The sequence below is a fragment of the Pipra filicauda genome, unplaced genomic scaffold (genome assembly GCF_003945595.2).
Source record: "Pipra filicauda isolate LSUMZ 115617 unplaced genomic scaffold, ASM394559v2 scaffold128_size5466820_pilon, whole genome shotgun sequence".
NCBI lineage: Eukaryota > Metazoa > Chordata > Aves > Passeriformes > Pipridae > Pipra > Pipra filicauda.
In genome coordinates, this window is record NW_024103751.1 from 4637173 (window position 1) to 4663721 (window position 26549).

At 38.5% G+C, this 26549-nt stretch overlaps 1 protein-coding gene across 1 annotated transcript in view; it reads left to right on the forward strand.

Moving 5' to 3' along the window:
• The window catches only part of GPR63 (G protein-coupled receptor 63), a 34579-nt gene extending 9295 nt beyond the window's left edge, over positions 1–25284 (forward strand). Inside the window, exons 2-4 of the mRNA XM_027724748.2 lie at positions 6409–6494; positions 11120–11197; positions 14556–25284. Coding sequence (XP_027580549.1) covers positions 14698–15957 — 1260 coding nt within the window. The 5' untranslated portion in view covers positions 6409–6494; positions 11120–11197; positions 14556–14697 and the 3' untranslated portion in view covers positions 15958–25284. The remainder of the gene's footprint in view (positions 1–6408; positions 6495–11119; positions 11198–14555) is intronic.
• The last annotated feature ends 1265 nt before the right edge of the window (positions 25285–26549 follow it).

Below are 26549 nucleotides of genomic sequence, written 5' to 3' on the forward strand. Positions count from 1 at the left end.
TGTACAGTAAAACAGATCCTAAAATAATCATTTAGACGACTGACCAGTGGATAGATGACAATGTAATGAAGATCTGGCAGCAATATGGTCCTGCTTAAAAACTGGGATGAGGAAGTGAACTGAGATTCTTCAGAGTACTTTAGGAAGGATAGGACTACTATGGATCTGGTGAAGTTACAGATTTTTTAACTTCATGTATAAAGTGTTTAACATCTGTGTTATACCTATTTGATATACATATACGAAGTTGCTCAGAGCAAGGGAACTGAATTGTGGTTTCGATACTTGGGTTTTCGATACTTGTGGGTTTGCCCAAGAAGAGACCTTGGCTCTTTTTTCCTAGTGCTTTTGCTGAAAATGTGTCAGGTTTCCAAACCAGGGTTATTGACTGATACAGCAGAGGTTTTTCTTCTTCTTACCATTGAGACGGGCATATCTGAGCCATTCTAGCTAAGCATGTGGCTAATAGGGATAAAGACTTAAGTACACTGAGCCCACAGGACAGACTGTTCCAGTTGATAAGATGGACTGACTGGACAAGGAGAAGACAGGAAAAGTTCTGCATAGCCTGAAATACCTGCAGACCTCAGACCTTAAAAAGCATATAAATAAGATGTGAATCCTCTGCTTACCAGTGTCTGCAATGTGAGAGGTAAAGTGCTTATTTGGCATTGCTGCTCTACTTCAAGTGCCTTGTGTTCATGCAGTTAAAATCCCTTTGCAGGTTGATGGACCTGGAAACTGAAATACTAGAGAAGGTAGTGGTACCCATGTTCTCAGCATGCTGTGAGTTGTGGTTTTAAGAGAAAAGGAATGACTAGACTATCTAAATGCAATATACTTAGAATTGCAACCACTTCCAAAAGAACCCTGATGATAGCAGATAGGTAGTGAAGGGCAACACAAAAACCTAACACAAGAGTCTGCTCTGCTGGTCTGAAGTTGTATGCCATGCATACAAGGGTGTAAATTCAAGTATATGGGCAAGTGATTATAGCTTTTTCCAGATTTTTTATTATTTGTGAGGCATAACTACTCAAAACAAGACTGACATGGACTGAGCATTTCACAGGCTGGGTCTGCTTAAGAAGAAAAGGAATAGTGAGCTGGGAGGAGAACAGGTGATGGTTGAGTCTGTAGAGCTTCAGAAACTTGCCTTAGCTTCTTCTGTAAGAAAAAGGAGATCTGGAAAGCTCTTGGTAAGATTGAAAGTGGTAAGAACTTGCCAAGCAAAGATAGTCTGTGAGCTAAATATGAAATCGAAGGCTAAGGAAGGTTTTCAAGTGTGTGCAGGTGGTCAGTAGAATTTCCCTTCTATGTTTTCTGAATTGAAATGAAACTGTTTTCAGTAAAACACATTCTGGAAAATAAGTCATTTTTCCATCAGTGTTAAACCTCCTCAACGTGCGGTGTTTAAACTGTTATTTGGAGTACATTTGAGAGAACTGCTTCTGGTCTTTTCAGCCAGGTAGCCAACAGAGGTCATTGTGGAGATGGCTTTAAGTGCACTATAACTTTTCCCTTCATGTTTGTCAAATGACTGGAGTTACTGTATTTATGTGAGTCCTGTCAGTATACATATGGATCAGAATCTGCCACTGTTTTTTTCACTGGAACAGTAACCAGGAGCAGACTATAACTTCATAGTATGTGAAGGATGACTTTTCCTCTTTCATTGTCCCTTTGCTGAGGGACTTTGAGATTGAGCAAGTTTGTCATGGTGGCTGTTTGTTCCCCAAGGATGCCTTGAATCTTTCCTGAAAGTCTCTCTCTCATCTTGTGACAAACAGTGTGTTCGTTGTGTGGTGGAAGGAGCTCTAGGACCCATAAGAGAGCTGGCAATAAAGAACATGCTGTGGATCAGGTTAACTATTGCTGCGAAGTGCTGATAGAGAGGGATGGTAGGAAGAAGATAGTGAGCCAGATGAAAATGTTCTGAAAAATTAATTGTGGCTATTGGTTGAATATTGGTTGAACCTGAATGAAAAATATTTTGAGGGAACTAATGTAAATGAACTGTACTGTAGCCAGATGTGGAACAGGTCTTGTTAGAGTGACTCTTTTTGTGTAAACAAAATAATCATATATAAACAGTTTTGACTTTTGTTTGAGAGATTTTGTAGATATATGTTAAATTCAACTGGATTGTCAATGGAAAAGATAATAGTGATTTGATAGGAAAAAAATCTATATGACTTATTTTTAGCCGCTCTACAAGTTTAAAGCAGCTGCTACCAGAAACTTGACTATTATTATATCTGAAGAAGGAAAGTGGGATTGATTGAAAGAGAGAAAATAATCAGAAGATTAGACAAAAATGCTTAACTTTAAATTAATCCCAGAGAAGGGCAGGAAAACTATATTTGTATTTTAGGTCTTGATACCTTCAGTAGAATCCTGGTACAGAATCCTTAAAACAATGTTTGTAATATGTTGTCTCACACTGAGAGTTGTCCAGATGGGAACTCTTAATCTAACTGTCTTTTAATATCTAGTGTGAATAGATTTATAACTAGGATTGTTTCTCCAGAATAGTTGCTATCTTGAAAGTGTTATTCCAGTTGGCTGACATGAGCCAAAAATAATTCTGAAGCTTTTAAAAAAAAAATGTATGGAGAACTATTAAGAATTAGATAGTTTATTTATTCTCTGTTTCTATGATATGAAAAATAAGTTACTATTGTAACATGTACTGATTTTTAGCAGACTCATTTAGACTAACAGCAAAGTGTAGGCTAATTCTGGGGGGAAAAAATCAAAGGAACACAAATAACTGTTATATTATTTTGTTGCATTGAGCATTTTATGTTTATGTTTGGCTAAATAGAGATGGTAGTAAGTATTGAAAAGAATTGCGTGTATGTATATGTATAAGAAGAAAAGTGTGTAATATAAATACATAAATAGGCATATAAAGTAAATATTTGTTTAGTTCTCAGCTAAATCTTATGGTTGCAGCCTTTTAGTACTCTCAGAACAGGATGCTCCAATCAGCAGTGTTCCTGTTGCTGAAATACAGTCACCTCATTTAACTTTATACCAGCACCTCTTCTCTGTGAACCAAGTGACAAGAAGTAAGATCCATAACATCTGTATTGCAGCAGCAAGACTCTTGGGCAGGCACAGATTTAGCTGTAGCATGAGCGGAATCCCTGTGGGAAAACTAGAAGCAAGGCTGATTGCTTTGCTCTGGAACTAAACAAAATTCCAGGAACTTGTGTGCAGCACACTGTGTGAAGAAAGTACAAATTTGATCATTCTAATCACTTTTCCATTAACATCCCTTTTTGTTAAAATAATCTTGTTTCAAGAAACAGGTACATTTTTATGGGAGAGAGCTTAAATTCCATCGATGTAAAATTCTGTTGATGATGGTGTTACCATTTTTGTAAGGTAAATTTTGTAAACCCTGGCTTACAAAAGAAGACTGTGTGTTAACAGCTGTTGTCAAAACCACTGAAAAATTAGAAAATTCATCTTTCCCTGTTTTTAGCAGAAAGCAGTGCAATAGTGTATGTTGCGTATACTGGGGCACTACAGAGGAAGTAAGAATGATGTAATACAAGGAGCCTTTATGGATAGCCCCTTTACCTTATGTTATATGAAGGTGAAACCTTTTCATAGAGTTCAGTCTTTCGTTGAGAGAGCATACTGGAGAAGTTTCTGTAGTTGAAAAGCCGAAATAGCCATAGGACAACTCTGGTAAAGCTTTCTAACTTGAAGCAGTTTTTTTAACTTGCCTATTATCTTCCGATAGATTGACTATTGTTATGAATAAAGACAGCTTTCTTTATTTCACTTCATTTTTGCTTATGATTTTATTTTAATATCCCAAGAAAATGTTAGGGAAACTTGATAAAATATAACCATAGACTAGGTGCAAATAGATGTAGAGAGCTGTCAGTAAAGTACGTAACAAAAATTATTACTCATTTGAAAAGCAATTTCATAATATTTTTAAGACCTTCTCTAGCCTGTCGCCAAGTCTATAATATAATCTGAATGCTTGTGGGAAACATTTTTAAATTTAGTGGTGTTTAAGATCCCTGTGACTTCTGCTATTTCAGTTCTTTGGAAATGACAGCTTCTGGTTTGAGGAATCGAAATAGATCTAACAAGATCTAAATTTCTCTATGTTCATCAGTAAGAACAAGTTTTGCACCCTTCTTGCTTATGGTACAGCACTGTCTTGAATTAAAATACCTCTTACTATGTAGAAGCTAAATCTACAATTTATGCCTTAATCTGTGTACCCCAGCATCTCACAGCTTCAGGACAGAAAAGTGAAACTTTTAAATTTGCTTGTCAGAGTCTATTTTAGTTGAGCTTTGGGAGTGGGGAGCTGGGTTCAGGGATGAGTGAATGAATGAGGAAAAGGTCAGGACTACCCTTTCAGGAGCTCTACCAGGTCTAAATGCTGATATCATCAAGGCTGTAATTCCACAAGTAGAGCTCTTTGCAGAAACAGGAATCCTCACATTCCAATTTCATGAAGGGTTACAGAGCTTTCCCCCTCTGTTCTTACAAAAAAGGCCTGACTAATCATTTATAATGGAGGGGAAAAAAGGCTGTTATGAAACAGTGTTAACCTATTGCCAACAGAAAGCTACCTAAAGCAATCCTGCCCAGTTAAGAGCAATCTCTGCAAGGTACTCAAATTTAGTAAAATTTTCCAGATTTACTTTGAAAAAGTACTTTTATTTTTTTCCTTCTTGGAGGCTCGAAGTGGAAGAACTTTGTAGTTTATAGTGATGTTTTGGATGCTTTTCTAAATTGATTTTAAAGATACTTTCATTTTAATGAGAGTTGGGAATATTTTCTGTGGTACTTTCTATGATCACTTGAGAAAAGTGTCTCTTATGTCAGAGAATATGCTTGTACGGTGGGAAGATCTTACAGGTTGTTGCTGTATTTAATCTGTCCAGGCTTCTGGCAGTTTTCTGCCTGCTTGCAAACCTGTTCACTTCTTTGACACTTCAGAAAGAGGGAAGATTAGCAGTTCATATTACTTATCTCACTAAAGAGGGAACAAACCAAATGGTGAAAGTCTATAATAATCCAATGGCTACATTTTATCTCTTTTATACATAGCTAAATCTGAGACTTGTATTTTTCCTTCCCTCTTTGTTCTGTAGAATAAATGTAAAGATTAAATTTGTATGCTAATGGAAAACAACTTGTATTAATAGATTATCATAAAAACCTTTCAGACACTGACTTCCATTGTGGCTAGATAATGTGGTTTTTTTGCAGAAGGCAGATTTCTCAGCAGACATAAATCTAGTAAATCAGGCCTTATGTTTTGGGTGTTTAAAGTCCGTGTTAAGTTGGCTGCAGATACAGAAACTCAGCACTTGAGTGACTGTAGGAGCGAGTACGTTCTGGGTGGTCTTCAAGTGCGGTTTGTCCTTATTGCCATGTGAACTCATTCGTTGCTTTGTCCTTCAAGCTCTGTGTACAGCTTTTATTTAGAAACTTGTTCTTGAGGGATCCTGACATCTTTTGCTCCAGTGTGGAGGTGACTTAGAGATGTTCCTAAAGCTTATTCTGGCAGAATTTAAAACTTATGTAGCCTTTTAAAAAATAGTGTGTGAAAGTGTCTGTGGCCCATATCTTTGTTCTCTTGATTTTTATATATAAATAATATTTATAAACTAATTAGATCACCTAAGTCTATTAGTGTGACATAAACTCAGCTTTCAAGGCTCACTGAAATTTTATGGCTTCCTTCTAAGAATATCAGTAAAAGCTACATTGAAAATCAACTTTCTTAGTTAAGAACAGCTATGCCATGATAGAATGTGCAACTTTTTAGCTGTGTTAGGCCCCGTTTACAGAAATAATTTTAACTACCTAAGGTGTAATGATGATTGGTACAAGTGCATGTAAAGGAAGTGCTGAGATCCTGCACTGAAACTTTCATGGCTTATTCTTCCTCTCTAGACCTGTTTTCTTGCTCTTTGTTTTTCTGATACTGTTATGCTAATATCTTTGCCATTTGGGCAAAATTTATTCATCATCTCTAAGATGCTCAATAGTACCTCGTAGATTTAAATGTCATTGTTTTGAGAGTCTTTGGGGATATCAAGATCAGAACCCTGATGGTTAAGGCCAAGCATGTATTTTCATAGATCCAATAAGACTTACAGCAGCTAACAGCTGTGTGCTTGTCTACAAATGAAATAAATGTGTCTGAATGAGACCTAAAACAACATGTTACTCCAGTCCTGGCAAATGTTAGTATTAAATGGTGAGATTCTTAAGATCTGTCTTTTGTTAGGAGACACAGAGTATTCTACTTTTCCCAATAAAAATAAAGTTTTTTTACAGGGAAAATTTTGCTATCCTGATCTTGTCCTGCCTTGAGAGTAAATATGTCACATTTTACTTTCTTTATTTTTTTGGCAGGTTATTTGGGAAGGGAATACTTTGTTGAACACAACAGCACAAGATGACTTATGATTCCTGCTCTTCGTGGGAGCCTGTCTGGATTGGTATGCTTTGTGTTTTGTTCATTGGTTTTTGTTTTGTTTTGGGTTTTTTTTGCTACACTGACATATAGTGATTGTATGTATAGTCCACTTAAAATTTAGGAAACCAAGCATTTAAGAAACTTCCAATTTGTTAGCTGTGTGTTAATAACTAGAAGGAGACTATGAATTAAAATAGTATATTTTCAGTAATGTTTTCAGTGTTTACTGTTGTTCTAGGTACTACGGTATTTAATTAGCTCTTCATCATGAATACAGTTATATGACCATTGAACTAGTGGGAAAGTTAGAAGGCGGGGAGATATGACAGTACAAGAAATGAATCTAGAACTGTGTAAGTCCTTTCACATGATCTGCAACTTGAGAACATGAGTTTTCCTGAGAGCTAAGAAAATAGGATTATTCTTTACATTTTGCATATTTGTGGTTTGCAATAGTAATAATGATTCCCATGGCTGACGTTTCTTGACAGTTAATGGCTCTCTGAATTAAGGACAGAAGGAAATACCCTCAAGAGGGCAATTAGTTGTACTAAATGACCCAAAGCAGAGGTGACTGTTTTCCCACAATTGCTACAGTAGTGTTTATAGAGTGGAAAAAAGGACAATTTCCTAAATTAAAGTAATGCCTCTTGTGAATAGTTTTATGGGTCACCTACTCATGCAGTGGAGTTGATTAGTTTCAATTTAGGATATGTAAATATGTATTAAAACTGAAAACTGCTGGTTCCTTTTAGGTAAGAACATTGTCCCTGCTGATTTGTGCTCTGACTCATTCTTTGCACTGGCTTTAGCAGAAAGGATTCCATTGCAATGTGTTCCTGCCTCTACTTAATTGCACAGGAAACAATGCTTGTTTCATATTGAGAGGGGTGTGTGTCCTGGGCTGCTTTGTGCAATAACAGGGTGTCAGAGAGCACATACTCAAGTATTTTCTACTGGCATATAAATTGTTTTGAAAACAAAATAAGCCCATGGCCTTCATGCTTGTTGTTATTGTTTTTCCCCTAGAAATACTTTGCTTTTGATTTTATGTTGCAAAAATAATTTTTGCCAAAGTTTGCCTTTAAAATAAAACCATTAATAGTAGCTATAAAACATGCAGAAGCTTCCCATTTGTAACCTTAAAACATCCCCAAGAAATAGGATCACTGTACCAGGCATTGCTAACTTCAAGTTTCTGAATAAGAACGGTGTTTTTGTGTGCTAGACCAAATCTTGATGCTGATCAGTATTGAAAATATGCTTTTAGCAGACAAATATATTAAATCATTGAACATTTTGGCAGCTGTGTTCTGATCTGCATTAAACCTGTTATGGCACTGTTAGGTTCCCTGTTACTGATTTTGACTGATGTTACCTTTGCATATAAGATATAATGTTTTATTTCCAGTTGAGCATGCTATCCGAATTTTGAACAGAAACCTTTTAGCTTCTAAAGCTGTTAAAAACAGATGCCATAGTTCTAGCAATAATTATATTTGATGAATGGAATTTGTGTGTTATTTAGCTTTAAGTATGTACTTTATTGAAATAATTGTGTCTATTATGTTCCATAAAAAGAAAGTTGCATATGAACGAGAACCTTGCTTGAGAGAATATGTGCATACACAGTAAATTTTAGCACTGAAATTGAAAACAGTGATTGTATGAACCTCTTTTGCATCTGAAAAGAACCTGTGAGAGCACATGTTCCAAAAGTGAGAATGCTGTGACAAAAAGGTATCTATCTGCCTCTTGCTTGAGCACTTGACCATCAATAGCCTTACCCATTTAAACTATCAACGCATGGTTGTCTTTTACAAGCTATGTGATTACCATTCAGGAATGACTGTGGCTTTGAAATTACAGGATCTGTCTTTCTCAAAGAGCGAGTGAGGACTGAAATAGAATTGCTGTGAAGTTATCTTAGTGGTTCCTTTCATCTTATATTTCTATCTTTACATAATTTTGGGGAAGTTGGAAGGGTAGGAAGAAGAATGGGGGAACACGTTTAATAATCATGTAGATGCTCATCGTAGAAGCCCTTTAAGTAGAGGGAAAAAAAAGGACTTATGACTGCAATAGAGGGGATCCTCTCGAATTTACTGGCTAAATTGTCAGTAACTTTTATGAAGGATGATAGCTGAGAAAGAGCATTGCCTGCAGGTTAGATAAGTGTAAATCCAAATCACATCTGAACATGCGGATTCAGTATGCACTGCACAGAAAGATTTCATACCTCAGAGTGATAAACAGAGTACAGAGAAGAGTGTTGCCTGGAAATCATCAGGAAGCAGTGAGCACAGGAGCAACACTCAACAGTTACTTTTTATGTTGGATCCAAAGCCTGCAGTCCTCTTACTAGGTTAGGTGTCTTCTTTGCAAGAGTTGATCAGTGCTCACTCTTTTGTCCTTGAAAAGATACGGCTGATGACTTATGCAACAGCCAAATGGCCTCCACTCATTTCCACTTTAAGCAGTTGGCTGGTCCAGGCAGCAGCTTGCATGAGGTCATTCTCCTTCTGTTAACGCCACACAGGAAAACATACAAGCATCACACTGAGGGGAGGAAGCACAAAATAGGAGGTAGCTATTTGCACAGTGAGCTGGGATGGTGAGAGAGCATATGTGAGATTACTTTTCTTAGACACTTTTCCTGGGTTTGTTAGGAATAGGCTATAGATGTCTGTGAGTCCTTTGTCTTTTGCCATAATGTGGATGCTCCTTGTCTTGAGAAATGTGGAGTAGCACAATCTTTCTGACTGAATTAAGGGTGCAGAACATCTTTGCTCCTGCTCCCCTTGTCTGGTTCCTTCTGTTTAGAATGAAAATTTATGATAAAGCAGTATTTTCTAAAACTTTGGTCCTTTACTGTGGAATATTAGAATTGTTTGGTTGGTTTTTGTTTGACTTTTTTCCTCTTTAAAGCTTTCATGATACATGTTACCATCTAAGCCTCTGCTGAACTTCATACTTCAGAGTATAAAGTTATGTGGCATAAAGGATGTAAACTTAACCTAATTAAGCAAATTCTGTTGTGTATATTTAAAGTTAGTCCAGTAACTGCATATGTATGCGCTCAAAAGTCTGTATTCAAATCAGATGGCCATGTACCCTTTGCAGTCAGCAGAGGGAGATGGGTGATTCACTTCTTCCTGACATGGACATCTATATAAAGATCATGTGAAATATGTCCTAAATTGCCTTCTTAATCCACAGAAGCTCTATGGCATCCACAACATCGTGTGGCAAATGTTTCACAATTAATTGTGAAATAATAATTTCCAGATCTGAGCTCCTCAGAGACACGGACATACTGGAGAGAATAGAGTGAAGGGCTACAAAGATGATGAAGAGACTGGAGCACCCCTTCTGTGAGGAAAGGCTGAGAGAGCTGGGACTGTTCAGCCTGGAGCAGAGAAGGCTCAGGGGAATCTTATCAATGTGTGTGTATATATATATATATATATATATATCTGAAGGGAAAGTGCAAAGGCTCTGCAGTGCCAGGCTCTTTTCAGTCATGCCTGGTGACAGGGCCAGAGGCAATGGGCAGAAGCTGAAACATCAGGAAGCAATTTTTTTTCCACTCTCAGAGTGAGCGAGCACTGGAACAGATCCTCTAGAGAGGTTGTGGAGTCTATCCTTGGAGATACTCAAAAGCCACCTAGAGATGGATGACTGACTCTAGGTGGTCCTGCTTGAGCAGAGAGGTTGGACAAGATGATCTCCAGAGGTACCTTCCAACCTCAGCTAGTCTGTGTTTTTGTGATTCCTTTGACTTTTCGTATTCTTATGTTATGAAAGACAGCAATCATTCACTTTCCCTGTGCCACTAATAACTCTGTAGACCTCTATGATACCTTTTTCTAGTGACCTTTGAATAGAGATCGGGTGGTGCAGAATGGAACATAGTACTGAAGATAAGAAGGTGCCATGGATATGTACTGTAGCAGATACCATATCTGAATACACAATGTATATAGCTACCTCCTGGTTTTCTTCTCAGTGTCTTTGCTAACAATTCTGAGCATTTGGCTGATGTTTTCATAGGCCAGACTATGAAAATTTGAAGATCTGTTTTTCTTCTGGTTGGTAATTATTAGTTTAGCACCTGTTACTGTGCAGATAACTTTTTTTCAGTCCAGGCATAGCTTTATCTCTAGCACTGAATTTTATTGGGCAGACTAGACTACTCCTCAAGAAATCCTCTATGCCTTTTTATAGTTGATCTTAGTTTTTATTATATTGCCCTGAAAAACAGTTTATGTTCATCATCAGCAAATGTCATAGTTTTGCATTTCCCTCTTCTCTTCTGCAGGTTGATGAGCTTGGACTCTAGTATAGATTTTCTTTGTAGGATCATTCTGGTGACCTTTTTTCTCTGCAGAACTAACTACTCCTTCTTTTGTTTCCTGTTTGAAACTGATTATTGTCTATAGGAGGGTTTTACATGTATCTAATGGCAGATTAGTTTCTTTTAGAGCCCTGTTGGAGAGACTTTGTCAAAGCCAATCAGAAATGCAACAGTTACCTTTGCTGGCTTATTGCTTACAGAGCTTTAAAAGATACTGCCCAGGGGATCTAATTTTCTTACTCCAAGATTTTAAATCCAAAATGATTTGTTGAATTTATTCTCTTTTGCAGTCCCTGCAGAATGCTACAGCTTCCTTTCCTCTTCAGTGTTCTTGTCTTGTGGAGTCATAAACCTCAGTGGAACTTTGGGTGAGATTTTCTTGTTCATTGCTAAAATATTTCTTACTTATTCTGGAAACTTCTGTTAACCTTTTCACTGTTGGTTCCATACTTTATTCTAAAAAATATATTAAAGAAGACTAGTAAAGGAAAAGTTTATAAAGACCAAAGAAAGAATAATTTCGGCTAATATAGATGCTTTAGCTTGTAATTAGCATTGAGGCTTTCTCTAAAAGAGTTAGTGTAAAAATAAAATTAAAGAGAAATAATGGGGGAAAAAAATCTAGAATAAAGTTAATGGAATTTTTCATTTTTGCAAAAATGTCAATATACATAGCTAATATACTTTTGCTGAGTTTTACAGTCTTTGAAATATAATAGGATAAAATAGAAAATTATGTCATTCCCTCCCATTCAAGCAGTCAAACCTCTAGGAAGTGGAATTTGTGTGACTCTCTATTGGGTTTGTGTGACAAGCTTTTGGTAGCAGTGGGGCTACAGGGTTGGCTTCTGTGAGAAGCTTCCTCTATTACCAGTAGAACCAATGTCAGTTGGTGCCAAGACGGACCCACCAGTGGCCAAGGCCAAGCCCATCAGTTATGGTGGAAGTGCCTCTGGGGTAACAGATTTAAGAATGGAGAAAAAGTTACTGTGCAGAAGCAAATTACAGCTGGAGAGAGGAGTGAGAATATGTGAGAGAGCTCTGCAGAAGGGAGGATGTACCCCAGGCACCAGAGCAGAGATTCCCCTGCAGCCCGTGACGAAGACCATGGTGAGGCAGCTGTGCCCCTGCAGCCCATGGAGGTCCACAGTGGAGCAGATTTCTGCCTTCAGCCCCAGGAGGACCGCAGGCCAGCGAAGGTGGAGGCTGTGACCCCATGGGAAGCCTAGAGCAGGCTCCTGGAAGGACCTGTGACCCTTTGGAGGGAGGAGCCTATGCTGGAGGAGGTTTGCTGGCAGGACTTGTAACCCTGGGGGTGACCCATGCTGGAGCAGCCTGTTCCTGAAGGACTGCACCCTGTGGAAGGGACCCATGCTGGAGTGGTTCAAAGAAAAACTGCAGCCTGAAGGAAGGACTCATGTTGGAGAAGTCCATGGAGGACTGTCTCCCGTGGGAGGGACCCCATACTGGGGCAGGGGAAGAATGTGAGGAGTCTTCCCCTTGTGGAGGAAGGAGCAGCAGAGTAAACATGTGATGAACTGACTGCAACCCCTATTCCCTGTCTCTCTGCGTTGCTGGTGGGGAGGAGATAGAGAAAATTAGGCACAACATTAAGCCCAGGAAGAAGGGAGGAGTGGGGTGAAGGTGTTTTTAAGACTTAGTTTTATTTTCTCATTACTCTACTCTGCTTTAATTGTTTATAAATTAAACTAACCATTATTTTTTTTGCCAGTGAAGTATTATCCAGTGAAAGGTAAACTTTTGATCCAACACGAACCATGTGGTCCTTGTGTAAATTCATAAAAAAATTGCTTCCTCCCATCACTTTTACCCAACGTTGATACCAAGCAAAACCTACTTAAATACCACGGGCAGGATTTGTGCTACCAAACGTAAACTGTTTGTGTTAGCAGCACAAGCTTGTCACTGTGTGCAGAGATGGAGGAGATGCCCTCTGAAGATGGCTCTATCCCTTTTCTGATTATAAACATGAAAATAGCCAGAAGGGACTGTTGCAGTCATCCCGAAGGAATGAGGTGAATCCCACTTTCTGTTTCTGTCTGTAGTGATCTGTTTTTTAAAAGGGCATAGAATCCATCTGGTTTCCAGCTTGATCAGATGCCAGTGTGCTCTGAGAGTCTTTAACAGTCTTTAATAGTCCAAGATGGAGGGGAGGAGCTAGCACTGAAAAGGGGAGAGAACTCTCAAATCTTTGTATTTTATTTATGAGAATATGTACATACAGGGGAAATTTAAGTTGGATATCAGGAGAAAATTCTTTACAGAGAGAGTAATCAGGCATTGGAATGGGCTGCCCAGAGAGGTGGTGGATTCACCATCCCTGGAGATTTTTAAACGCAGATTGGACGTGGCACTGAGTGCCATGATCTAGTAAATGGACTGGATTTGGACCAAGGGTTGGACTCGATGATCTCAGAGGTCTTTTCCAACCCAATTGATTCTATGATTCTATGATTCTATGTAAGTACATGTAATAATACAATACTAATACAATACATGTAAAGATAGTAAATATGAGACAACACATGTAAAGTATAAAAAGAAACATTGCATTGTGTCAGTACCTAAAAGGGGCCTGCAAGAAGGCTGGAGAGGGATTTTTTCCAAGGGTATGTAGTGATAGGACAAGGGGCAGTGGCATTGAGCTGAAGTGAGGGAGAATTAGGCTAGATACTAGGAAGAAATTCTTTACTGTGAGGGTGGTGAGGCACTGGAACATGTTGCCCAGAGAAGTTGTGGATGCCCCATCCTTAGCAGTGTTTAAGGCCATGTTGGACAGGGCTCTGAGCAACCTGGTGAAACCTAGTGAAAGGTGGCAGTGGGGTTGGAACTGTATGACCTTTACAGTCCCTTCCAGCCCAAACCATTCCATGACTGTATAATGGCAAGGGAGAGAGTTGAGCAGTCTAAGGATTAGATCTACAGGGAAAAAGAGGGTGTACACAGTTAAATTATTTGGGATACCAAGTTGAATTAACAAAGACATGCCTAGACTAGCAAAAGCAGGAAAACTTGCTGCCATGGGAAGAGTTGTAGTGAGCAAAGAAGAGATAGTTTCCTGCATCTTGATATGAGTCAGTCTCTAAATGCAACAAATTGAGAAATACTTTTATCCTGTGGATAAGTTACTTGATAATTAGTAATAGGTTAGAATGTTTTGCATGTTTTTCCTGAGACATCTAATGTGGATGACTGACACAGAACCAAGAATTCTGTATTATGTACAGTAACTTGGATAGGTAGGCTTTTTAGTGCTTACCAAAGAGGCAGATAGGCGATACTGATACTATTTAAGCTATTTAAAAATGTCATTAAAGTTTCCATCTGTAGGCAATTCCAAACCAAAATAATGAAGTTAGTTTAAAAATTATGAGATTTAAGTAAAGATACTTACTTGATTTATTCACTCTTAATCAGTAAAGTTTGTTTTCAAACAGTAAAGTTTGTTTCCAGCCTTGGTTATGGTAGGAAAAAAAACTTGGTGAGTTGCAAGTATTGTATGGTATCAGCAGCACTACAGGAGCAGGAGAGAAAGGCCAAATATTACGAGACTTCTGTGTCTGGTGCTTAAGTAAATTGTGTCAACCTGAAGTGTAAACATATATTAAAGGTGCTTTTATCATTAAGGAAAGGTGAGCAATCATTTGGTTCCCATTGGTTTCAGAGTTTTACTTTGTTTCTTTACGTTTCTTTCTTATTTTTCAGATGGAAATACTGACATGAACTTAAGAACTTTGATGCTTTCAGACATTGAACTTTGATTGTTAAACGATCAGTTAAAAATACTGCCTGAACAAGATGAAATGCCTTGAAGACTTTTGTTTCTGCTTTCATTTCTCCTGAAGCAATGGTTTTCTCAGCAATGTTGACACTGGCCCACTCTGGGACCTCAAATGCTACTTTTATTGTCTATGAAAATGCCTATACGAATTTTACCACTCCCCAGTTCTTGCTTCATAGTGGCACAACACAGCCATTGAGATATAGTTCAGGTGTTGTGCTCACCACTGAGAGAAGTACTTTTCTGGTAAACACTACAGCTATCCTGCCATCGCAAGAAGTTTTCAGGAGCTTGAGTTTGCCACTCCAGATCATTCTTTCTGCTGCTATGATATTTATCCTATTGGTTTCTTTCCTTGGAAACTTTGTTGTCTGCCTCATGGTCTACCAGAAGGCGGCTATGCGATCTGCAATTAACATCCTCTTAGCAAGCCTGGCTTTTGCAGACCTGCTGCTGGCAGTGCTGAATATGCCATTTGCTCTTATAACAATCATTACCACTCAGTGGATTTTTGGGGATATATTTTGCAGAGTTTCTGCCATGTTCTTTTGGCTTTTTGTCATAGAGGGGGTAGCCATTCTTCTCATTATTAGTATTGACCGATTTCTTATCATAGTTCAGAGGCAAGATAAACTGAACCCTTACCGTGCAAAGATTCTCATTGTGATTTCCTGGGCGGCATCCTTTGTTGTTGCTTTTCCGTTATCAGTAGGGAATCCTAACCTGCAGATACCCTCGAGAGCACCTCAGTGTGTTTTTGGCTACTCTACGAGCCCAGGTTACCGAGCCTATGTGATAGTTATCTTGCTAATTTCTTTTTTTATTCCCTTCCTGGTAATGCTGTATTCTTTTATGGGCATACTCAACACCGTCCGCCACAATGCAGTTCGTATCCATAGCCACCCTGATAGCATATGTCTCAGCCAGGCCAGCAAACTTGGTCTCATGAGCTTACAGAGACCTTTTCAGATGAATATTGATATGAGCTTTAAAACTCGTGCCTTCACAACCATCTTGATTTTATTCCTTGTCTTCATAGTCTGTTGGGCACCATTCACCACTTACAGCCTTATTGCCACGTTCAACAGCCACTTCTACTACAAGCACAACTTTTTTGAGATAAGCACTTGGCTCCTTTGGCTCTGCTACCTCAAGTCTGCACTGAACCCACTGATTTACTACTGGAGGATTAAGAAGTTTCATGACGCATGCTTAGACTTGATGCCCAAATTCTTCAAGTTTCTGCCACAGCTACCTGGCCATACGAGGCGGCGCATTCGACCCAGTGCCATCTATGTGTGTGGGGAGCACCGGTCGGTGGTTTGAAACTGTGGCTCTTTGACAATGATTGTTGTATTTTGGGATTGTTTTCCGGCTTTAGGTCGAATTTTGTTTTGTTTCATATGGCTTTTTCAGTATGGCCATAACTTGATTTAGTTTTCCACTACTCTGTGCAATTTTGGGAAGATAGAGGGAGGGAAAGTGATTGGTTATAGTTGGGTTTACTACCAGAATACAATGTAAACAAAATAACAAATGTTACCTCTGGGATTCCATGGAAATCCATTCTTTTAAATGAAAACTACATTTGTAACATTTTGTCAGGTTTATGCTTACTAGGCCTGCAATCTAATTGTAGGGACTTTTTATGCTGCTAAGATATGGTGTATTTAGTTGGTGTAATTTTTCTGAAAAATGTTGCTGCTGTCTGCCAATATAATAGATCCAAAAAGTCTCATTAGATTACTTCTATTTAATTTAACAATATTTCAGAAGTTTTCATTATAACATTAGAAAACTTTTTTTTAATATTTCCATTAATATTTTTGTGCACTTTACAAAATTTACTATATAATTTGTTCATTGGAATATTTTATTCTGTATTGAAGGTGTATTATTATTGCTGTTATAATTTGTTATGTTGGTGAATTTCAATGAAAGACCCATTTAAGTTGTAGGAGGGCAATTTATGTTGGTATAGCTACATGTACAGTCATAAATTTGCTGGTTTTTTTAACAATTGGTCAAAAGTAACTAACTGCTCAGTTATCAGAGGAGTTAGAAGGAGAAAACAGAGGAATGGAAGGGAAAGAGAGCAACAAAAATTCCATGACCCGAGGTTTAGGCTAACACAAGATTTAATAAAATAGTGTTCATGTGAAAATTATTATGAGGTAAAGGGTGACTGTAGTTATTACTTGAGGCTGTTACAAGCTACTCAAACCTGATGATATGCCTGAAAACCTATCTGAAATAGTGATTTTTGGACCTGCAATTTATACTGTGTTTTCGTAGTGATGTTTCTGCTCAGAGCTCATATAAGGCTGGGTATGCTCTACACTATTGAAATCATGCTGTCAGGCATTTGTTGGGCTAGAATTAGAAATAGTAGGGTAAACCAGAAAAGAGATGGCAGATAACCCATAGCTGAGGTTAGGATTTAGTCTACATAGTAATTACAGGGGAAGAAAAAATCCTCAACTTGCTTGTTTTACAATTTAAGTATTGGACCAAAACCATAAACAGACAATCACAGAATCATAGAATGGCTTGGTTTTGAAGGGATCATAAAGATCATCTAGCTCCAACTCCACTGCCATGAGTACAGACGCCTTCCACTAATCAGCTTGCTAAAAACCCCATCCTTCTTGGCCTTGAACACTTCCAGAGATGGAGCATCCACAGCTTCTTTGGCCAACCTGTTCCAGTGCCTCACCTCCCTCACAGGGAAGAAGTTATTCCTGTATCTTATCTAAATCTACCCTCTTTCAGCCATTACCCCTTATAACAGTCAGCCACAGAATTTGCTGGGGATGTAAGTTAAATTCCCCCTTTCCCTCTGATACTACTTTACATTGATTTTTTTTTCATTGCCTCTTTGTCTCTGTAGTGGCTGCTGCCTCAAGGGTTTATTCTGCTGTTCTCGTCTATTAGGCATCAGCTTCTCTCCCTGAAATGCCAAACTACCTTTCTGATTAATGTCAGGCTGTCTTGATACCTGCCTGGAAAGCAGAATGGCAAAGATTTTCCTTAATGATGGCAAACCAGACTCAGATTATTTTTTTTTTCAATCAGCTAAATAAATATTGTGAGATAAGTAAAATTAAGATTTAGGTTTGGACTTTGAAGCTCAGAGCTTTTTGCTCTGAGGCTGAGGAAAAATGCCTGTAAAATTTGTGTGTCCTTGCAGTGAGCTTTTTGAGCCCATGACTGAGAACAGGGGCATTGATGTACAACAAACCTAACAACCAGAGCTAGAATTTGGGCTTCTCTTGCTTCCATCTCTCTTTCTACTTCTGTCTATCTACCCAGTACATGTTTGCATGAAGAAAATGCCTTGTTCTGTGTGGATGTCCAGGGACTGCTTGCTTCCTGAGGATAACAAAACATTCACACCCCAATGTGAATTCTTCTTCAATGAAGAACTAATTTAAGTTATCTCTGTTCTTCTCATTGACAGCTATTGGTAAAAGTGTTGGCAGTATTTAAATTTTAGGAGTATAAAAGGATCAATTTTGAATTTAGTAATTTCATTTTTTGAAAAAAGCTGCTAGCTGAGGTTGTGAGGTTGTGGGTTACATGTAAAGTTGCGTGTTGCCCAGCAGTGGCGGGGTTATTGATGTCCGTGCTTTCCTTTCCTTGTCAACTTCACTGATGATGGTATAGATTTTTCTGATTGAAATGACAGACAGTAAAAGACTTCCACTATAAAAGAGAGTGTTTTAGTGTGTCTTTGCAGTAAAGCTTTTATTTTTCAATTACATTTACATTGATAGCAGAAGTTTATGACCTGGTTAGTATGGATTTTCCATTTCAGAGCTGTCATGCCTGTTTATCTCTGAAAGCAGCAAAACTGTGCTTAAAGTAATAGAGAGCATACACTGTCTAAATGGCAGGAACAGGTATTTTTGCTGTCTTCCAGCACTACAATGTAAGAGATTTGAATGAGTGTTGTAAAACATAATAATTCAAGAAGAGAAGATGATGAGTAATACAGGAAAGTTAGTGAAATTACTTTCTTGAAGGAGGAGGGGAAAACATTTTGTGGGGATTTATCAATTTGTGATAAGTACTGGCTGTGAAGTGGAAATTGCAAACATCAAAGACAGTTAATTTGTTTTGATAATTAAGTGTTTGCTTACACTGACTGTAACAAGGTTTCTTCTCAGAGCTGCATCTGCTGATCCTTAGAGAAAAGAAACCCAAATTGCTGGCCGTATTCAGGGGTAATTTACACAGTGATACAGTATTCACACTAGGTTTTCTGAGGTGATCAGAGCATACGTGAACAAAAGGGTGTTCAAGAATCAAGGTGGTTTAGAAGTATCCGCAGGGTAATTATGTGTTTACAGGTCTATTTGAGCTATTGTGTCTAATATACATCTGTAGAGCAGTGCCTTGATAATTGCAGCTGAAGTCCTAGAACCAAGTTGAAGACCTCTAAACTGCTCAGTCTTGCTGCCTGTGATCCTGTCAAGGATCCTACATAACCATGCTAACATTTGTAATGTCAAAACATAAACATGTTGGCAGAATTTGGGCTATTGAGGCATTTTAGTGGGCTTGACCAAGACCAAGGATTTTAAAAACTCAAATAGATCCTTGTTGACTCTGTGTGGGAATTATAATTTTCTTCCTCTCCAGAAATGAGTCATTGCTAATCTGTATTCCCTCATGTTACATTTTCAGACATCTTTAGTATGGAGGATTTAAATGAATGTATTTTGAATTATGTTGCAGTTTAATTCATTCTGTCAAAGCATGCTGCTTACAGAGTTCTCAATTGTATAAATCTATTGATGAAATGATTCTTTTGTACTCAAAGTTGTGTATTTTTGTCATTTCGTGTTATTCGTGTAAAATATTTCTGTATATAGAGAAAATTGTTTTGCCTCTTATTGCTTTCTGTTACTATTTTTTTTCACTTGTATGCTTAATGCTTTCATATTTTATTTCGAGCATATGCATAAGAAACTGTAAGATTTCAATGATTTTTCTGCGACCTTTTGAGATTTCTAATTCTCAAATCATTCAACAATGCCCTCCTTGAAAGAAATTTTAATTTATTTTTGTGTGAAAACTAAAAATTCAGAGCACAAGTTTGTTGTGGTTAGAATGGTGAGGAATATCTTAAGTCCAGTTTTCCAGGAGCCAGTATGAACTGGCTTGATCTTTTTGGTTTTTTTTGAGAAGTAGTCTTTTTCTGATGTAGAGAAACCTTGAATTACTGTTTTAAAACAAATGGCATTGTCTTTTCTGTGCATATTACACCTGTGAAAACACTTGAGAAAATAAACAAAAAAAAGAGAGAAAATAAACATTCTCCAAAAAGGTAGCAAAAATCTTCAGAATTGACTCTATGTTTGTACATTCACAGGTTTCTTGGATTTAATGCCCAACTTCATAGTCTCAAACAATTTATTTTATCTGTATATTAAATAACAAAGATTGCCTGATTTAAGTGGTTTTGTTTAAGCCAAAATGTTTCTCATGTAAAGCATTTAGAGTGGTCTTTTCTAAGGCACGGGGGTAGAGACATGTCAAAACAATTGAAAATAGTACCTAAACCAACTGAAATAGTATCCAGCAAGAGAGAGAATACCTAAAAAGAATATAATTTTCCTAAAATACTACCTGAACTGGGTGTACTACCTTTTAGTTTGGACTGAGTAATTAAGATCATCTTATTCTACAATAAATAAACCAGGCAGCGGTACTGCATGGCATGATTCATATCAACACAAGATAATGACCTTTATGATTCAAGTGCTGCATGTTTGTATGTGACAGATTATTCTCCATATTAGTAGAGTGAAAAATGTTCAGGCTCTTGGCTGTTTTGGGGAAATCTTTCAGCTTGCTAATGATTTAACAGAAATTCTGCTGGAGCAATTTCTCTAAATGCTAAAGTCAAAGACATGTCACTAAAGAATTCCTGAGAGGGAATGGGTATTTCTGGTTGCTTGGAAATGGCCTTTCTCAGCTGCCCACATGCCTGATGGTGAGAACTGTACCTCTGCAACAACCACTTTTTTCTCTCTTGTCCTCTTCTGGTCCCCCCGACCTCCCTGAGGTAGCGCCTTCTGCACTGCTGTGTTGCCACAGGTACAGTGGTGGCAGGAGGAGGTGGAGGTGCCTGGAGAAGCTGTGCAGCCAGCAAGCCTCTCACCTCTTCACTCTCTCCTGCCTTGAGTTCAGGTTGGACTGAACAGGAGCACATATATTTGCCTCTAGTGCAAATATATGTGCAATATATAGCAATCCTGCCAGTGCAGGATTCTTGTTTTATCCCCAGTAGTGTTACAGGTTTTATTCCACACTCATCTTTTGGAGCCCAAGCTACATCTCTCTATAGCCAATTCATGACTGAATAAGAATCCCTTAGCTGACTTGTTTCTCTGTCTCTGTGGCTCTGGGCACAGGATCTGCTAGTGACCCTCCACCATAACAAAAGGTCCTATAGCTTGCTCTCAAAGAAAAATGGCATTCATGGAGACAACCACAACTCTGCTCAGATATGAGGGGGAAAACAGCCTTAAGTCAGTGACTGCACTGTAGGGTGGACGAAAATGTGAGTTGTAATGGGACTTCTTAAGTGCCCCTTACAGAGAGAGTTTTTAAAATTTATTTATGGATATTTATGCACAAACTGTTGGGTTGTGTTCTACCTACAGTGAATGCAGCTTGATACCGAATCACTAACAGTACTGCTAATAAGTAACATAGTATTCATAAATACCAAAGAAGAGCATGTTCCTGGTTTATATTATTATCCTGTCTAGATAACCATCTTTGCTGGTGTGTGGGCACAGAACACAGCAATAATGAGACATACTCCTTGTATAATTGGTGCTCTGCCTTAAATAGATTACTGCAATCCAAATCTCTGTGGTAGACCTGAAATAAAATTAAGCCTGTTCACCAACATGAGTAGGAATTCCACCAACACTGCCCTGTCTGTTGAAGGAGAAGGTCTAGTGAAATACATAACAATTCCTCCAAAAGTCAGTTTGTCTGATCTCCAAAGGGGATGTAATCACAGCTGATATAAGTTTAACAATAGCTTCTTTTGATTTACTGGGCCTGGGCTCTGTGTCAAAGACAGAGGGGAGAGTTTGGTGGCTGAGGATACTGCCTGAACACCCAGGATGGCAAGAGGGAGCCACTGGAGCTTACGTGAAAATCTCAGGGCTGTAGTTTAAGCCCTGCTGTTCTTTGGGGTGTCAGTGCTGCCTTTTCCTGTAAAAGTAATTCCTTTTAAAAGAAGAGGGATGAGATGAAATGACATCTATCATCTGCTTCTTAATTGACACTTTAACTATGAGAATAGTAATTCTGGATTTGATTCCCTAGACTTGGATTTCCTTCCCTTCCTCACTAGAGAAGATTTGAAGCTGTCGTTTATCAGCCTGTGTGCTGTTCCAGAGGAGATGGGAAGAAGGTGAGAGGCTGTGCACCAGCCACCGTTTGATGCAAGGTGGTGTAGAGTTTTGCAGTTAGGCTGTCAGGAGAGCAGCAGGGGAAGCCAGGTTCTGCCCTGGTTACATGCAGTAACTACCCCAGACACTCATGTCTCACTTCTGCTGAAAATTTAATTATTCTGTTGAAGGTGAAACAGCTTTTACAGGGTGGGAGAGGGTCCTCTTTCTGTTCTTACCTCAGATTAGGTAACAATCCACTGATTAAAGCATTGAGGAGAGACTGTTTTAAATCCTCTGGGATCCTGAGAACAACTGAAATCATATCTCCTTCCTAAATATTTTCACTAATGAGTTATGAGGTTAGGGGAGTGGTCTACCAGGGGTTCATTTATGGGGGTTTTTGCAGCTTTAGCTATTGACTGAGCTCTGAAAATGCTTATGGCTGGACCTTCTCATGTGGCATAGATAATGTAAAGCCTGTTTTGTAAATTCTAGTTTGAGATGGGCATGGCACTGTTCATTGCCATCAGTGCTGCAACACTTCTGCATATATGCAGAAGCAGACATCCATGATGAGATACATCTGTGGATATTTCAGCTATCTATAGCATAGACAGCTCCACCAATCACTTGAGGCTCCTTTGCAGTCAGTGGAGATAAGTGGATGTTTTCAGGTTTTTAGGAGCTCTTCTGGCAGGTGACCTTCCGAAAGGAGTGAGAGAAATAGCCCAAAAAAGCCCTAGACACTTTTTTTGATTTCTGGTGATAACTGTGCTGGACAGAAGATTGTACATCTTAAAACTTGATTAACTTCCTTCAGTGCTTCTCTGTAGATGAGGTGTGAAATTCCTGCACTTTTAACCATGGTGTGGATTTTCTGCAAAATTATGTTGGGCTCAGTTTGGTCTCCAAATTGTCTGAAGGAATTAGAGCACTTTGCCTCTATGTGAGAAAACTTACACTGAGATTTGGCATTGTTAAACTAGAATGTATTGCCCTTGTACCTTTAATTACTTGGTCTTTGATTTTTCATGTTCCGGTGTAGAAAAGACTTTATAGAGTCTGTTATAAAATCAGCCAGCCTTCTAGCATGATTTTTAAGTTCTGGTAATTATTCCATTTCTGTTATGTCAAATTTAGAAATGTAGAAGGCATCAAGGCTGAGCTGCTCTCCTATTTGTTTTGTTAGACTAGATAGAGGGAGCAATGCAAAATTTATAAGACTAAATTTAAAGTAAGAAGGAAGCCTAGGAACACGCTTGAGGGGTCCTGACTTTGCTGCCTACTAATTTGGGCAAGTCAGAATGCTTGAAGACAGCCCAAACTGCCCAGCTGATTTCAGTTTTTCTTCAGGGATTACCTGATGTGAAATGCAGTCGCAATCTTATAAATGTAGGTGGAAGCTGAGGCTTTATGTGTCCTGGTCTCCAGACACCAGTATCTCATTCATTCCTCTGCCGTGCATTCTGTCTCCACAAAGCTTTTACTGCTTCTTGCAATGTGCTGTGCCTCCTTGGTAAGTGGTGGGAGAGGCAATCAGACCTCCCTTTGCCTCCTTAGCAGCACATGCTAGCCATTATGCTGAGAGAATAGTCCTTCTCCGTGTGACTGTGTTTTAAAGGAGATGAGTTCTTTGTAGTTGGATCCTTGCCTTTCTCCGCATGAAATGGAAATGTAGGATTTCAGGTAGGTGCAGTGGAGGATGGAAGCCAGAACTTTAGCAGGAAGGTCTCAGTCCTGTTAAGCATTTCTACTGAGCAGCTGCTTTTCTGTTGCCTGTATGACCTGAGACAGCCCACAGCAGTGGCTGGCTTTCTCCACTCACAGGGCAGCAGATGCAGGTCTTTGCCTCTGACCCTCCCAATAGGAATCTACAGCAATTCTGGTGCCCCTCTGGTCCTTATCGCCTCCTCTTTACCACACAACAGGAGTACTTTTAACTAAAGCAGGTCTTCAAGGAAAAATAAAATTTCTAAAAGCATTTTATATTTGAGATAATTTTTTTAAGAGGTGCTTTTGTTAGCACAGTAATTAATTCATGTGTTTTGTATTACACAGGAGGCCAGACTATATGACTGCGGTAATTTTTTCTGGCTTTATTCTGTTTGAGAGGCTGATTCCACTTACATAAAACTTCACTTCATTAGTGCCACTGTCAAGGTGAGCCTAACTATTGATAGAAACAATCTCAAATATAATTTAAGGGGCACAAAGAAATGACCCTTTCAAGAAGGCCATTCATCTTGGGTCAACATTGGAGGCACTTGATTCTGGAAAGCTTGCTTTTCTAATAAACTTTCTCAGAGGAATTCATTATCTGAAAACCTGTGACTAATGAAAGATGTTTTGTTCTTTTGAAGTTCAAGCTAATTTCCATGAAGGTTACTATTACTAAGCAACAGATTCTGCAGAGTGTCTCCTGAGGGGCTGAAACTGCAGTATGGTCAAAAAGGAAAACAAAACACAGTGCAAAGAATGATGAAATATTATCCCCAGACACAGGGGCCACAAATCTTACCATGTCCAGGGCCTATTTTGGAGTCTCCTTCCTCGAAAGCTGTTGTTCGACCAATGGGAAAACTCCCTTGGGAGCAAAAGATCAGCATGAACCATCTACAGTGAAAGTAAAGCAAGATTCAGCCTCTACTCAAACATAGAGATAGAGCAGAGCATGGCCAAGGGGGAAAAAAACCAGTCCCAAATATGTTTCAGCATACACAATTCTTCTGAGAAAAGCAATCACCTGAAATATATCTTAGCCATATTAAAAGAGGAATAGTTATTCCAGTTGTGAGGAGAGAGTGAAATGAAATACAGGAGTGCTTTCTTGAGTAACAAAAGATGGTGTCACCTTTTATGCAGCTTTGTGTCGGAGTAGAAATAAACATTTGTGCTTTGCTTAAGTAAAATCCTCATCTGTATATTCAGCTTTTTGAGGACAGAGATTTAATTCTGTCTTCCTACTTTGCCTTTATCCACCAGCTTTGCTAAATGCAAGATACAAATGATAGAGGATAAAGAGGGAAAAAACAAAACCCCACAAGTACTTCCAATAATCTTTTAAGTGTTTGAGTAAGCTCCTTTGGTCTTGTCCATTCTTTTTTGTGTTTGGTTTGGGTAACTGTTTGAGTGGTGTGGTTTTCTAGCATAGAATTTGCATGACATGAGTTTCAATATTTTTTCAATGGATTTCATAAACTTTACAATAATAAAAATATCAGTATTATATCAATATTGATGTCATACAACTTAACTCACTAAATCATGGTATGTGTAGGATACGCAGGATATATACAATCTGGAAATAAATAAAAGCTTCTAAATATTTGAGTTAAAAAAAATTCTTGTCATGTATGTCAAATTCCCAAAGATAAGAATAGAATGTCCAAAATAATTTTAGCACAGAAATCCAGATATTTTTTAGCTGTTCTGATCATTATGTTCACAGTTTCTTTTTAACATGGTTGGGTTTGTTTTTATCACTATAAAAGAAATATTAATTATTATCCAAAGTTTTATAAAATGAGAAGTGAGGCACAAGAGACACTGATTTTTAAAGAAATGAAGAAGTAAACATAATCTGTTTAGATGCTTCCCTGTCCCTGGAGGTATTGAGGGTCAGCAGGTGTCTACACTTACCAGCTACATGAGGTCAGTTCTTTGGGCATGCCTGGGAGCAACCCTGTCCTCATCTTGCTACAATGTAGGTACTTAAGTCACACCAAAGCCCTGCCAGTTTTCCAAGCATTTAATGCAACTCTTGCCTACAGAGCTACTACAGTAATGCCCACTCTTTTCCTCAGGAACCCCAGACTTTAATAAAACAATTTGTTCATTAAACAAGGACTTGAATTCACTTCTCTTCTAGACAAAGCACCTGTAGCAATTGCACCTAGTAACTGGTTTTGGACTTGACTTACAAGTACCTTAGTGCTATGTAGTGAGCATCTTAAAACAGTCTAGTGCTGTCCCCAGGAATAATCTGCAGCCCCTGTTTTGGTGATTGTTCTGGAGGATGCCCTATCAGGTGAGAAGGATGATGCCACCGTGAAGCACTATCTCAATACTCAAACAGATAAATAAATTGAAAATAGAATTGGATTGATCTGGAACTGCAGATAAGGGTTATGTTCAACTTCAGGTCTATACTCGGTTCAGAACTAAAATGGTTCATATCTTTTCCAGAGCATTCTGTATCTTGTACATACATTTTGTATGATGGCTTTTTTTTCTAGATGACTGATTCTGAGTGTTAAAGCTTACCCAGTTTAAAGGGATTTAGCTTTTAGATGGGGCCCATTTTTTTTAAGAATCAGTTTCCTTAGGACTTCTCTGAGAGTAAATGAAGTAAAAACAGTCAGGGACATCATGCCTAGGAATCTGAACCCCTCATATCTCTCCTACCCAGAGCTATGTAGAAACTTCACAGCTCAGTTTAAACATCACCCCTGTCTCTGTTGGATCTGCTTCTATTACATGTATCAAGTGACTGAAAGG